The 16601-nt window shown below is 33.8% G+C and overlaps 1 protein-coding gene and 1 pseudogene across 2 annotated transcripts; one reads left to right on the forward strand and one right to left on the reverse strand.

Annotated features, from left to right (window-relative positions):
* Positions 1–9334: 9334 nt before the first annotated feature.
* On the forward strand, positions 9335–10093 carry LOC115961299 (proline-rich receptor-like protein kinase PERK1). The gene is made up of 2 exons (XM_031080300.1): positions 9335–9482; positions 9570–10093. The coding sequence occupies exons 1-2, from the start codon at positions 9335–9337 to the stop codon at positions 10091–10093; spliced, it is 672 nt and encodes a 223-aa protein (XP_030936160.1).
* Positions 10094–10679: 586 nt separating this feature from the next.
* On the reverse strand, positions 10680–14175 carry LOC115961300 (annotated as a pseudogene). Its single transcript, XR_004085293.1, has 2 exons — positions 11938–14175; positions 10680–11190 (listed from the first exon to the last, which is right to left on the reverse strand). The product of XR_004085293.1 is annotated as a pentatricopeptide repeat-containing protein At3g14730-like (transcript).
* Between the last annotated feature and the right edge of the window lie 2426 nt (positions 14176–16601).

Genomic DNA, 16601 nt, shown 5'->3' on the forward strand with positions numbered 1-16601 from the left:
CCTAATTACAGACTAAGAGGATGTTGAACGAGATTGCAGAAGACAATGACATACAGAACTTGTGATGATGACATGAAGGTCTCAATGTAGAGACAGGTCCAAGTATTTGAAAACTGTGGTGGCTTAAAATCCATGAAAGAATTTCAAAGTTTTACTTGTACCTTCCAGGGATTAACCTAGACAGGTTATAATTAATACACTTGGATTTATGCATTGCACAGTAGCTTTTTGCTTGATTATTTTCCTAAGTGGTGAGATTTTCCCTACTTCCTACGTAGTCAACAACTTCAATGAGCTGTAATGGCTGATTTTGTGACCATTTATTTTGGACGATTCAATTTGCGTTTAATGCATGGTTATTTCGGTACATGCACCCGCTGACTCAAGCCAAGTGATATCGCCAAACTTCCACATGAACATGTGGGTATAATGTACCTTTACCTTTCTTTTCATTCATTTAATCAACCTTTTTTACTTTCTTTGCTTTTTATTTCTCCTTGACGTGGGCTTTCACTCATTCATTCTTTCGTTCTGTGTATTTCTCATGTCATATGTATGGCCACTATTTCAAGATAATGTTTTATAATTTCCTTGAAAAAGAAAAAAGTTACATAGAGGAAACAGAGCCTGATACGCCTATGCCTAGGCCCAAATACGAAAACCAACTGCTCAGAGCCTGAGAGGCTAGCCGAGACCCCATATTGGGTGTGAGCACCTCAGCAGTCAGCTATGTATAAATAACATCTTACAAGAAGTATGAATAAAGTGCCTTCTTTGATCGAACAGCCTATATGTCCTTTGCATTGTTGAGAACAAAACATTTTGTATATATGCATAAAAGTTTAGTATATAACTGATTCAGAACCATCTAATCAACCATATATTTACATTCAAAATATATAGTACAAGATTAGGCCCTGATGAGGCCAATATGCCAGTGCTAAACATCGAAAGAAACTACAATGGTCATGGTCTACATCACTGGTATAAATCTCTTGGATTCAGCCAGTGGAGTGGAAAGGCTTTATTTAATTCCTCTAGTTTCCTACATGTTTGCTTTCGAAAAACAAGAGTAGACTTTTCAGGAGAGAGGAATGCAGCACCTAGGAACTCATCCATATGTTTTGAAAAAAAATTGTCGGACTTCGTTTTATGAAAATAAAGTCAGCCCAATGTCTTGGACTTAGTCCAAGTTGAAAACAAAAAAGAAGAAGAAAAAAGATGCACTTCCTTTGATAACGGAAATTCGGGCCAGAGTTGGTCTCACATGGGCCAAAACTTAAACGGTACACATTGTTTGTTTGTTTGTTTTTTTTTTTTTTTTTTTTTTATTTAAAAGAGCTCACGTTTAACGGGCTCCATGCCTGGTTTTGGGACATGCTATCCGGCCCAAACTCTCCTTTAGTCAGACTCCCTTCAAATTAAAAATTAAGGTAGTTAAAAATTTATGAGAAAATTACACTTTACTCGCATGTGGTTTACCTAAAAACTTTTTTATCCACATGTGGTTTAAAAATTGACACTTTATCCATATAAGGTAAGTTCTGTTTGTCTCCAGTTACCCAACTCTGTTAAGAGTAAATTTGTATTTTTGCTATCCTTTATGTCTCTCTCTTCTCAAAATATAAAAAAACTAAAAAAAATCAGGAGAAAAGAAGATCTAAAAACTAGATTTTGTAAAAATTAAAACCTAACTTAAAGGAAGACTTACTTATAGGTTTTGTGCTATCTTATAAAAATTATCTCTTTCCGAGCTTCTGAAGTTGGTATCAATTAATTACAAGTTAGTAGGAGGGTAACAAAGCTTCAAACCCAAAAATAATAAAAGAAGTTCAAGAAAACCAAAAACAAAAAAATGCCGACGCAAACACCTAAAACACTCATCATAAGACATGGGATTAGAATTTAAGGAAACCAAAACAAACCCCAAAAGATTTCCTTGAGAGGATTTCCTAATCTATATAACCTTATAAATCAAAGTCAACCCCACTAACCTACCACCTTTCTTGGAGTTGTTGTTAAAGTAAAGACAAACCCAATTCTCCAAACCCAATAACCGCTTTTGTACAAAGCCTTAAAAACACAAGATTGGAGAAAACCCAGAAAACCAAAACATGAAAAAAAGCAACATTTCATTGCAGTGAGTGAGTTAAGGGTGTCAACTAGCCAAAATGCTTATGGGCAAAGACCAGTTGGACAAGTCAGGCATGGACTAACTCTACCTAAAAGGAAGGAACTTTGGAAAAAGGAAACCATTGTTTGGTATTGTACCTGAAGAGGAGTGTAGAACCCAAGGAGAATCAAAGAGGGTTGGTGAGGAAAAATCTAGTGTCAAAGTTAAAAAGGATTAGAATTTAGGAAGAGAAGGTAAGGTGGTAGTTTATGTGAAAAGAGAGGTTTTTTCACGTAACTTCTGTTAAGGAAACCATTGTTTGGTATTGTACCTGAAGAGGAGCGTGGAACCCAAGGGGAATCAAAGAGGGTTGGTGAGGAAAAATCTGGTGCCAAAGGTAAAAAGGCGTTTGGATTGGGCGTTTTCTGCCCAATCTTGTGTTTGCGTTTTTTTCTTTTTTTTTTTTTTTTTTTTTTTTTTTTTTTTTTTTTCACGCGTTTTGGGGCGTTTTGGGTGTTGCGGCTACTGTTCATGCACTGTTCAATGAACAGTAGTCGCAAACTTTGACTTTTCAAATTTTTTTACCAATCACAACACATCATGTACTGTTCATGGACCCATAAATTTCACTTTTCAGCAACTTTTTTATTAAAAATGGGTCCCACGATACTATTCACACATTTAAAAATTATTTCGCTACAGTATTTTTCAGTTTTCAGTTTCAGTTTTCAATTTTCAGCTGTATCCAATTTACGTGAAAAGGGAGGTTTTTTCACATAACCTCTGTTAAAATCTAAAAGTTGTAGTCATTTACACTCACATTCATATTCGCATTCACATTCACATTTAGAGCTATAGTCAAAAGTTAGGTTTTACTTTTTACAACCTAACTTTTAGATCTTCCTTTTTCTTTATTTTTTTATTTTTATTTTTTGTTTTGAGAAGAGAGAGGTATAAAAGGGTAGCAAAAATATAAATTTATCTATATTTTTAACAGAGATGGGTAACGGAAGATAAATGGAGCTTACCTTAGGTAGGTAAAGTATCAATTTTTAAACTACAGGTAGGCAAAATATTTTTTGAGCAAACCATAGGTGGACAAAATATAATTTCTCCAAAATTTAAATTTAACTTAATGATAATGATATCTAAATAGCCTAATGTAGAAATTTAAGTGATAGCTTAGTAATAATGATATCATTCATAGTACTTGATGTTTGTGGTTTGAATTTTATTTTGTTTTGTTTTATATATAGTTTTTGGGATAGAAAAGGAAAAGCATTAAAAGAAACTAAAGAACAACAATAGGTTTAGCCAGGACAATGCTTGAAAAAAAAAATGATTAAACACCTAACAAGTCCACAGGCGAATTATCAGACAACACAAAATTTCTAGGCTTGATTGGGAACCTTCCTGTCTAACCCATCAGTACACCTATTATAGCATCATGAAAGCAGTGGTTAATTCGAATTTTGGGAAGTTGGAAAACCAAAAGTTTGAAATCATTCACAATAAAAGAAACAATGATAATAGAATAATTAGGATTAGCTATCAAATTAACAATAGCTTTTGTATCTAATCATATCTCTATAGCTGCTAAATGGAGGTTTGGCACATGAGAAGTCCATCACGCAACGCCCACAACTCAACTAAGAAACTGGTAGTAGTACCAATTTTTCTAGAGAATCCACCAATCCAGAAATTAGAATCATCACGGATAATGTTGCCGCCCCCCAACCAACCTCGAGGTTCTAAATTAAACAAAAACCCATCAATGTTCAATTTTTCCAACTCAACCGTGGCTTCTCCCATCTAAAAACTTGTTGAAATGCTGCTCTAGGAGACTGAGCATAGTGAATAAACTCTATAGTTCTTTAGATGATTTCCCTACTCAAATTGGATTGAAGGGGGCTATTTTGAAGAACAGCATAGTTTTTATGCTTCCAAATAATTCATATAGCAAAAAGAAACAAAAACTTCTAAGGGGTTGGTTAGGAACCACACTCACATCCACCTTGCTATTTCTGGCCAAACCAAATTACCAAACATGAAGTTAATCCAAAAAGAAGGAACTATCCGAGCTAGAAATTTCCAATTGAGTCCAAATGGATTTAAAAAAATTATAATAATATCTAAGATACTATAATTAATGGAGTAAAGTAAAATACTAAGGATCCGTTTGTTGGAAGGATAAAAAAGTGAGAAAATAGAAAATGAAGAGACAATAGAAAAGTGGGAGGATATAAAAAATTTTAGTTTCCCTTATTTGTATTTGGTTGGAAGGGTGGAAAAATGGAGGAATGAATTTTTTTTTTTTTGTTTGGTTGAAAAGAGAAATGGGGGAGGATAGAAAATGGAGTTTGTATAAATTTACTCATATGTCCTTATTAAAAATAATGCTCAATTAAAAAAAAAAAAAAAAAGCAAACCAACCAAAAAAAAAATGCGATCACCCAAAGTTTATTAAAAAGGAAAATTCATGTCTAATAAAAAATAAGAAAAAAATAAAAAAGTAAAAGTAAAAAAAAAAGCTCTGTATGGTACTATGATGCATCATGGATTTGCACATCATCATATTAACAAAAAAAAAAAAAAAAATGGTAGAGAGGCCACATCTATGGCCAAGTTGAGGTAACCAAAAAAAAAGGTAAAAGAAAATGTGGGCAATTTTGTTCAAATATTTTTACCCACTTTTCACTCCCATTTTTTCTCCAATTTAGAGAGATTGTGTTTTGGAGGGAGAAGAGAGGAAACTTGTGGGCCCCACCAAAATCTCTCATCTTTTTCACTCTCAAGTCTCAACCAAACAACCAAAAATATAATTCTCTCTCCAGCTTTCTCTTCCATCCTCCCTAAAATCACTCCAACCAAACATAAGCTAATAGTAGAACAAGAAATCTTCATTCCAATATTATTATCTTTGTACTTTACCGTAGTACACCTTGAATATAATATTGAAGTATGTGTAGTGTCTCTCTTTATAATAGGGGAAACGTGTGCATGTTAGGGTGAGACATTACAAAATTAAATTTTGATCAAGTAAAATCTAATTTTAAATAGAAGGACGCAAAGATGTTATTCAAATGAAATAAAGGTGGCGGGCGAGGGTTCAAATCATCATAGATATATCTATATATATATATATATATATATATCCTGATTCCAATTCAAAAATTGAATCCAACTTTGCAAAATAAACCTAGTGGGTATCCGTATTAGGTACCACGATATTCTATCACACAATACAAATACTTAAACCGGCAACGAGATTGACTGATTCAGACCACGAGATTGCGACTTGTGCGCCTATCATGTTCATGTTGACAATAACAATTAACAAAGATGGCTTGGGCCACATACATTACTCACTGATCGTGGTTGACCTGAAGGGAAGTGGGTATGTATTGCTTCAAAATGCTATAGCATTGATTCCATGACAAACAGAGCAACCCAGCATGGTTTATGCAGCAAAAACTTTTGAAACCATACTTTGCTTTGCACCTAAACAAGGCTTTTTTGAAGCTATTGAACCATGTTAGAAGAAGACTAGTTTTTGGATGACATGCATTTGCAGGTGAAAATTTTGAGTGTTGCTGAACAAAACAAACAATTAAAATGGATTCAAAGGAATTTTATGCATGATGAAATACTTTTTTATTTTGTTTTTACACTATGGAAAATTTTGACAAAAAAAATAGGTGAGGGGCGGCCGGGGGGGTGGGTTTGTTGGAGCCAAGGAGTCAAGGACCCACCTTGCTATTGCAATTTTGGATATATATATAATATTATCCTAACCAATGTTTAATACTTTAATCACTATTTATGATTCTATATATGTTAGTATGGATCGAAGTTAAACAAAATTTGCATGGAATTGGTTAATCCTAAGGCACGTTTCTCTCAAAAAAAGAAAAGGAAAGAAAGAAATTCCAATGAAATTGAATTGATTAGAGTCTTCTCAAAAAAAAAGAAAAGAAAGTTTTATAAAAACAAAATAAAGGGCTATGTTTTTTGGACTTTTTTCCAACTGCGTTTAATTTTTTTTTTTTTTTTTTCCTAAGACAAACAAAGACTTCTGGTTCTGTTGACACTTATTTACCTTGAGATATAAATTTGAAAGGATCATGCTTATAAACAGAGAGTTTCAATTTTTTTTTTTCCAAATTATTTTTAGAAACATATTCATATTAATCGGAAATACATTAAATATTTGAAGAAACCAAATAATTTGCTGAGGAATATTATCCCAATTTTTTTTCCAATAAAACAAAGCATTATCTAAGACATGGATGCGAACGCTCATAGTTTCACAGAAATCAATGAATTTTCATTGTAAGAGGAAGATATCCATCCTAAACTCACACCTGATTTGGGACAATTTATGTCTAGCTATATGATTCTGCATGCCATTCAATTTTATTTGGAAAGTTTTTTCCTAAACTAACTAAAACCTCAAACGTACAATAAACCAATATATACTCAAATAAGAAAAATAATAAAATTATTATCAATTTTACTGACACAAATCGCACAATATTGTGATATTGTCACACTTGCCAATTTTAATTATGTTTTCTAGGAAAAACAGACTATTTTGTCATTTTTGGCAATAATGGTGGTTCTCCATATATATCTAGTATCAACTTGTCTGATCAAAAATAATTTGATGAAAGCCTAATTAAAATTGACAAATGGAATCATGGAATACAAAATACTAGAAATATAGATTAGCGGTGTGAAGGCAGCAAGCAGCCTAGCTATTTAGTGTGAGAACAGATTTGTCAAACAGATTAGCACATGTATTTACTAGATTTTGAAATCATTTTCAATCAGTTCCTTACACGAAACTTAATTAGGTCCACTGAAATTTATTTATAAAATCAATGCGTTCATAACCAAGTTGCTATAATATATAGTACATGTTTTCCTTAATCCATATCGCGTTTTTGAGTGTACAAACCACATCACACAACATAGGTGACGAGATGCTTTGCCAAGTGGCCAAGGCAATCAAAACTTTATTTAATTTTGTCATAATTAGCGATAGTGTAATGACTAATTACTATTTTAGTCTAGCCACAGCTATTAATGCGGCATGCCTTTTTTGATCGAAATAGCTCTCCAGCACTCCACTAAATTGACAAATCGGAATGTCGCTTTTATTATATGGTCGGATTTTGATTGTATATATTGATAAATTATGTTGCACCATATACCACCTTTCCAAGGAAACCTTTTAGATAACTGTATGGTTGGATTTATGATAAAAGTCTTCGTCATTGTTAGAAGCAATTGGAAAAGGATCCCTATCTTTTAAAAAAATCGACATGTTACTCTTATCTATAGAATTTATAATTTAGGAATAGGCTTAACGGAGAAAGTAGGAATTATAAGTATTAATCTTATTGGAGTTTGAGTAGGGACCCTCATGAAATCCCTATTACTTAAAACCAAATAGGCTTTAGACCTATGTTTATTTCTTTGTCATTGCAATTTACAAACTACTCGATCTTAATTGAGCAAAGAAAAAAAAAATCAATTAACAACTTCCTTGATCAAAATGTAATTATACTAGCTGCAGGCTCAAGGAAATCCGAGCCAACTAAGCTGCCTCAGATTTTTCCCCGACTAAGAAATTAAATATCTTGGGCAAATTATATTTTAAACCATATACTTTAATAGTTTCAAAATATTGCAAACCCTATAGGTTCATTGGGCAAGTGGAAACCTAGACTTTTAAAGCCATATTAATTGAAACCCCCGATCAAACCCAAAAAATAAATAAATAAATAAGGCTTTAATTTATATAATTTTGAAAATCTAGCTAGCTAGGGTTCAATTCTAAACTAGTGAAACTACAAAGTATAATTTGTATTAGTACTAATTAACACCAAGGCTTTTAAATGCAAGTTACTTTAATATGTTTTATGAGCTGATTAAAAAAAAAGAAAAAACTTCTATGAGCTTGAACAAACTCAAAATATAGCAGCAGGTTTGCTTGGACGGAATTCCACATTCCTTTCTTTACAAATGCATGTTTATTATGATTCTCAAAAAAATAAAAATAAAAAAAGGTGTTTTTTGTTTTACACACAATGTGCTTTTATAACTTGAAAACTTGACTTTAAATGACATTTTTAGTTGTAAATTACAATTTGTGTAAAATACACTGTGTAAAACAAGCTTTTGCAACAATATATATATATATATATATATATATGCACTTTTATTTGGATACTTTCAAAAATTCGACATTGCTGCGTATACCAGTGCCTTTATATCTTAGTAATGCTCATCAACTCTAGCTGCATGCCACTAAAATTTCTCAATTGTTTCATGCATGATAGTGTTGTACCATGTAGGTTGTGAATCAAATAAGCTTTGACAATTTAGAATAGTATGCTTGACCTTTTTCAAAAATCAGGTGTCTAAGTAGTTATTATAACCTTCAGTACTATGCCCATTTTGGTAGCAAATGCAACCCAACAAGGACCCCTTTAACAATCACCAACAATTGTTGATCATGTGAAACTAAGTTCGTGTAACTCCATATAATGGTCGTGATGATCTAAATGTGAACTGCCAATTGAAATACCGAAAACTATGATTTGCAATGTCTGCAGAGTAAATGACAGTAAAACAGCATTACGTACCCTCAAACTTTGAGGAAAAGAAAATTACGACTGTTTGAATCAAGCTACTCGTAAAGCTAAAGAGTTCACGTTCTTCCATACTTACCCTAATATTGCAATTTGCATGAGTTATATTTCAATGCTGAAAGTTCCAATTAGATTTGGTCAATATTGTTCATCGAGACGGTTAAGCCTTTGAATTTGTTATATTATCCACAAATTAAGATGTATATTACTATTAATTAATACGGCAATTTGGTATTACATCAAAGAAGAACCTGAATGACTTCAGGTTGATGAACCCTGCAAGCTGCAAAAAGAAAAGAAAAGAAAAAAATTCTCATTTCAACAACGTGGTTTTATATGTATGCTCTAAGAACCAATCAAAATGATCATTAAAATCCCCGAGTCATAGCTTCAAAGTAATTTTTTAATGCAACTATAACTAAATAACTAACCAGAGTGGTTTTAATTAAGACTTCAAAGCTAGCTCCAATAAGTTTAAATAGAGGCAGCCCTGCACACAATTATACATGCAGCTTAACTCTCTTGCTTGGTGCAAGTATCCCTTTACATTCTTTCTTGTGAAATGGGTTATGATTATGAATACCATTCTCCACCACCTCCATCTCCTTCATCACCACCACCAGATTGTGACCATGTCAAGCACAAACCTCCTCCACCACCGCCGCCACCTAAATGTAACATGACAATACCACCACCTCCACCACCTCGTTGTAAGAATAGCACATTAACTCCTCCTCCTCCTCCCCCATCACCACCACCCCCACCTTCTCCTCCTCCTCCTCCTCCATGTACTCCAGTAACTCCACCACCTCCTCCTCCACCATGTCACTGCCACTGTCCACCTCCAGCACCCGCTCCTAACCACCCCTACCACCATCATCCTCCACCCGCTCCTTACTACCCCTACCACCATCATCCTCCACCCCCTCCTCATTCACTTCCACCATCACCCTCTATGTCACCATATCATCATCACCACCACAACTACACGACTGCTATCGCCGTTGGCGTCTCTCTAGGCGGTGCCTTCTTTCTTGCATTCCTCGCCCTTGGTCTCTTCTGCTTGGCTAAAAAGAAGAAGAAACCAGTAACAATTCCAGTAGCAGCAGCCGCAGTCGCTTGTGTTGAGGAACACGAACACATCCAGGAGACGATTACGACAAACCCGTGTGGAGAACAAACTGTGACTGTCACAATAGACGACGACGTTCAAGTTCATGAAATTGCGAGTGCAAGTACACTTGCTCCTCCTTGTGAACCAGGAGAAACTGGGCCTTCCACTCATTCTCAAGGCCATCAACACAAGTTACACAACACTTGAGGTTGTCTTTTGCATTCACCTTCGTAAACAAGCTTTCCTTTAATTTCTTTGTGTGTGTGTGTGTACTTGTGTGCTTTTTCATCGAAGTTTTTCTTCGCCCCTATTTGTTTTTCGTAAGTTTGATGAAACTAAATTGATTAAGGATTGCTTGTAAGTTGTAATAACGAGTCCCTTGTCTGGTTCAAATAACACGACAGAGAAGGTACGTTGTGGTTGCTGATCTTTGTATTATGAAGAAATAAAGGCCAAGTCTTGGGTTTGCTACACATAATACTGGTGCAAATTTGTATTTATTTTTATTATTATTTTTTTTTATATACGATTCGGTACTTTTTTTTTTTATATCAACCGTTGGAAAGGATTCTTATTCATTAACTACAAGAAAACAACTGGTGTTTCATTATAGTGTAAGACTCGTGCACATTGTCAATAGATACCCAAGCGGAAAATGCTGTGCATAGAGCATTTGCAAATTGCGATTACTCTTAAAAATAAGAATAGGTAACTTAATTTAACCCAAAAAAAAAAAAAAAAAAAAAAAAAAAAAAAAAAAAAAAAAAAAAAAACGAGTTAGCTTCACCGAAAATTATTTATAACTTAGATATCTTATCTGTAATACTGTTGTATAATTCTTTCACAGTATCCTTCCAGCTAAATCTTCAAGCATCAGATTCAAGGTCTCAACAGAACCATTCTTCACTTCCTTGTCACAAGCAGCTAGGTATTCTTCAAAATTTCCCTGGTTCTCTAAACCATATGAGAAAATCTGCAATCGGGTGTAGATTATTACACCCACTACAACATGCTACCACCACCCCTTTCTCACATGTTTTGAGACAAAATGTTTTCACAGACCTGGCAACTAAAGATCATGGCAAGACCACGCCTTATTGATGTTTACAAATAAGAGGTTGCAGAATACTTCACAGGAATCACAGCTGAACTTGCAATACTATTTATATCAGGAGAGAACTTCACTGAGTCTCGATCAGCCTTAAAACTGCCAGTTTCATGACTTTCCAGATCCTCATCTGTTTTGTTTGTGTCTGAATCATTTGTTTTGTTTGTGTCAGAATTCCTCTTTACCATATTTGAATCTGCTAAACGATGCATTTGCAGAAGGAAGAGATTGCCAAAGGGGTTCTGCCACCAATAAAGGTAAAGCCACACACACACATGCAGACAGGACTATGATCTCAAGCAAATATATATAATCTAATTCAATCAGAAAAATAAGTAACTTTGCAAGATATTCATCTAAAACACGTAAATGGAGCAAGGAAACTTAGCAGTACTAGGCAATGACAGAAAGAAGCTCTAGCGCAGACAGACAGTATTCTGGTCAATATAAGGACTTTCAACATTCCTGCAGTGCTCAACTCTACTATATTTTCGTATTAAAAAAAAAAAAAAAAAAAAAAAAAAACCCTCGACTATATTTTCTATAATCGTTTTGGCCTCCTAGGCTTCAAACAACCGCGGTCACCATTTTAGTAAATGTCTCGTTAATGCAGTGGTCAAATGAGTACTGTGAACTTACTACATGAGCATAGGTCATCACATAGCTAGTGTCACTGATGTCAAGTAAAAAGTTTCATTGGCATGGGGTGACATGAAACCTGAGAACAACATCCATAATTCATCCACTTCACCAAAAGTTCGAGCAGCAATTGAGTTTATACTGTGCACTGCTAATAATTCATTTAAAAAAAAAAAAGTATACACGGATTAAAAATATGGATTTGAACTACCACATGTTATAAAAATTGTATTTTCTGAATACACAGAGAATCCCATGACCATAAGATACTGGCAAAAATTTTAAAAAGGGAAAATGAATCAACCTGTAAGTTGGGGACATCAGCTCAGGTTAGTCTTCTAGTGCTCAACTCAATCATGATCCTTTTGTGGATTCAGGCTCTTTTCTCCTGATGCTGTCCAGTGAATGATCTTGAATGCATTGTACAGTAGTAGTGTTGTTTTTCCTTTAAAATATCAAAATTATCTGATGCAAAACATTGCCACTTTGTTTTGCACACAAACCAAAACAAAACTGTTAATACTCTTTGATACAATCTTACTTTGCCTTCTTTCCCACCTATCCCAGGGAAAATTAAAGAATTTCCTATTGGCATAGTTCCATGCTAGATTTTCAGCACAACCCCAATGTTAGAGATTAGGCACATAACCATACTCATGCAGACGCACAGTCAATGAATTTAAAGTTACATAAATAAGGTTGGTTTCAGGATGGGTCATATCACGCGTAATAAAAGTACGCACACCATTCTTGAGCCCAATCCAACTACACCCTGGTACCTTCTTCACATTTTGTTGCCTCATTGCCTGTCTAATATCTAATACGTCTTCATATCGACCGCTTACTCCATAAATATTTGACATTAGAACGTAATCTCCACAATGCTCTGGTTCAAGTTTAAGAACCTGTCGTACAACAATGTCAGCAAGATCAGCATTACCACGGAGCCAACATGCTGCTAACAAAGTCCTCCATACCATTGGATTGGCCTCGATAGTCATTGCTTGTGCCAATTCATAAGCGTCCTCAAGCTGCCCAGCACCGAGCATGTCAATCACACAGGCATAATGCTCAATAGTTGGATCCACACCATATTTTGACTTCATCAGCGTCAATAACTCACACCCATGTCTCACGAGGCCTGCATGGCTGCATGCAGACAATACCCCAATAAATGTGACAGCATCAGGCTTAATTTGTGCCTCACACATACGAGAAAACACATCCAAAGCCTCATCACCATGACCTTGCATGCCACAACCCATGATCATGATGCTCCATGAGACCACATCTTTATTTCTCATCTTACAAAAAACTGAATGAGCATCTCTCATACTGTCATACTGCCACATTTTGCATACATGTCCATAATAGCATTGTTCACTGGCACATCATCAGTATCTTTATGATTGCCATCCTTCCCCAACCCATTGACTATCATATACCCATGAATCTGTCTTCCAAGCATCAGTGCAACCAGATTAGAGCAAGCAGGAAGGACTGCTATGATAGTAACCAAATCAGGCTTAACTCCAGCACCTAACATCCTCTCAAAAAGTCTTAAAGTAACATCATAATCTCCGCATTGTCCATGAACAGATATGATTGAATTCCACGAAAACATATCTTTCTCATTTATCGTCTCAAAAATTTCCAAAGCATCTCCAATATGTATGCATTTCCCATACATATCAATCAAGGCATTGGAAACAGAGACACCTGAAACATACCCCATTTTCATCGCAAACCCATGAATTGCTCTCCCATTGTTAAACTCTTCCATCAAAGCTAAAACCGATAACACCCCGGTAACCGTAAATCTATCAGGAACAACCCCTTCTACACCCATTCTCTTAAAAACCTCCAAAACCTCATCCAACCTCCCAATTTGCGCATACCCATTAAGCAGTGCAGTCCAAAGCACAACATCCCTCACGGGCAATTTCTCAAACACCTCTTGTGCCTCTACAATCAACCCAAATTTCAAGTAGGCATTGACCAAAGCACTGCCAATAAACACATCCAACTCCAACCCAAGTTTAAACAACAGCCCATGAATCTTCCTAACCTCCACAATATCACAACAAGCTTTGATCACACAAGGAAAAGTAAACTCGTCTGGCCTAACATCCAACCACCTCATACGCTTATAAAACACAAACCCATCTTCCGCAAGCCCATTTAAAACAAACCCAGAAATGATTGCGCTATAGGCAAACACATTGCAATGATGGGCTTGGTGATTGAACACCAAAACAGCATCTTCCATTTGGTTGCATTTTGAGTACATGTTGATAAGGCTGGTGGTGGATACAGGAGAGTCGAGAAAGGCATTGGTGAGCATGTAAGAGTGGAGTTGTTTGCCTTTGCTGAGATTCTTGTGGCGGGCACAGCCTTGTAAGGAGGCAACGCAGGTGGAAAGGCTGTAACTTGAGTCATCAGAAAGTTTGGCATTGGATTTTGAAGCTGAGGAAGAGAAATGAAGAGACAAGCAGCAAGGTTTGTGGATTCTTGACACGCGTAAGATGGTCCTTGGATTCATTTAATGATAATATAAAGTGTTTGGTATATGGGTTTAAAAATTGAAAATTATTATTTGAAAATATTTGTAAAAATATGTGTGGGTAGAAAAGTGTGTGAAAATATGTATAATGTTATTTAAAAACTGAAAATTGTTGTTCGAAAACACAAACCAAACACCCCATAAGCTCTCTTTTTGTGTCTTCTTGTGGCTGCTTTCACTTTCAACAATCACATGCAGGTGTTCTGTATATTAACATGCAGTGGGTTTTTTTTTTTTTTTTTTTTTTTTTTTTTAATTTTATGGGAACATACATATAATTCGGTACTTATAAGTTATAACAATGTCATATAGGAAATTTGAACCATATATGATACATGTCTTAATCATATATGATACATGTCTTATAAATTATAATAATGTCATAGCTTACTAATGTATGTCCTTATGGCATACATTAGTAAGCCATTTTATGAAACTTTTTTTTTTATAGAATAATAAAAAAAAATGACTAACTTAATTTTTTAACAAAATTTTCAATTTTTCATAAAAGATTTTTTAAAATAAATAATTAATATATGCCTTAAGAAAACATATCGATAACTAATTAAAAATACCAAAACCTAGAACTATCTGTACACTGTCGTAGAATGTTATTATTATTTGTATATCCACCCACTGCAAGATGTGCACGTTACTATTTACAATACATTTGTAATATACTGAATGCATGGTGACAGCACTGACAGGAATGTCTTGCAATGGTTGCGTTATTCAGACATACTTGACAATTGACACGTGCATAAAAATAGAGTGACAAAATAATAGGTTTAGAGCATAAGTGAGCTTCAAAGTAGAATCACTTCAATATTATATATAAACTAATAAATATTTTTTAATTGATTTTAAATTCTATTTTATATTTAAAACTTCAATTAAAATCTTGCCATATCATAATTTCTTTAATTAATAGCATAAATAATTTCATATACAACCACAATCATAATAAATATCTATTATAGATATTTATTAATAATTATTATCATAATAAATATCTATAAAAATACAACCATGATAACTACCTAGTACTAAGTAATAACTTCCACAATTACCAAAATTCATATTTATATACAAAATAAAAGAGAGAAAATAATTTTTTTATTAAATTGACCTGTAAATTGCACAAGTTATTGGTCAGTTTATTATATAAAATTGAAGTAATTTAACTTTTAGTTAAACTAATAATATTATTCCACATAAGCATTTGAGATTTCATAATTTTACATATTATTATTTTAATAGTATATATTTTCAATTCAATTTAAATTATGTTCTATATTTAAATTCTCCATTAGAATCTTGGCACGTTATATTCAGACACCCGCCCTCCTTTGATTGAGCTAATAACTCTTAAGGATAATATTTTGCTTCATTTCTTAACACAAATATTTCTAAATGGTAAACACACAAAAAATAGAATAAAAAATTGTGGGTTTCAGACAACTCAACTGATAAAATCTCTTATTGTCAAATAAAATATTTACGGTTCAAACTTCACTTACAAAAAAAATTAATTAATATCTTCGTTGAATAATAATTGAGAATAATCATTATGGAGTAGATGTTATAACTTGAAATTTTATCATAGATAACAAAACACACACACGAACGTGCACAAATAGAAAATGTGAATGTTACTTCTTCTTCTTCTTCCTTTTTTTTTTCTTTTTTCTTTTTTTTTTTTTAAGAATGTGAATGTTACTTTGGGGAAAAGTGTTACGTCTATAATATTTTTCGTAATAAATCATAAATAATAAATTGTTATTGATTGTAATTTGAACTTATTATTAAAATTACATTTTTGTCCATAATCAATAATTAATAACAACCTATCACTTAAATTTTATTGTAAAAATGTTTTGAATATTTTTGGGCATCGACGTACAGAATTCTTCTAAATCTTTTGATAATGATGCACCAAAAATGGTATGCCGGTCATGTGGCCTTTTAGATTAAGCTAATTAAGGTGGCCCATTCTAGGAAGACGTGTACAGCGTGGCACGATAACAGCCCAATACGAAAATTTTGGGTTTAACCTAATTATTTGGCCCATAGTTTATGTTTGGTGAAATTATAGAGTCCTCTGATAGATCACATCACTTGTTCATAATTTCACTAAAAAACTTTCACTTGTTTAAAATTGCTAAGTCAGTAATTAATTTCTGTTTAAAATTTTTTTCTAACTAACAATTTTAAACAAGTAGAAGTTTTTTAGTGAAATGGTGGACTACAAGTCTACATCACTTGTCCACAATATGGATCTTATAATTTCTCTGATGTTTGGATCACTTTTCTTAGCCTGAAAAAGTTATGGGCTGAGCCATGGATTGATTATTAATGGCTTCGGCTTCCCCAACTGAGTTTGAAATTTGATTTAAATCATTTAT

This window comes from Quercus lobata, chromosome 9 (assembly GCF_001633185.2).
Source record: "Quercus lobata isolate SW786 chromosome 9, ValleyOak3.0 Primary Assembly, whole genome shotgun sequence".
Classification (NCBI taxonomy): domain Eukaryota; kingdom Viridiplantae; phylum Streptophyta; class Magnoliopsida; order Fagales; family Fagaceae; genus Quercus; species Quercus lobata.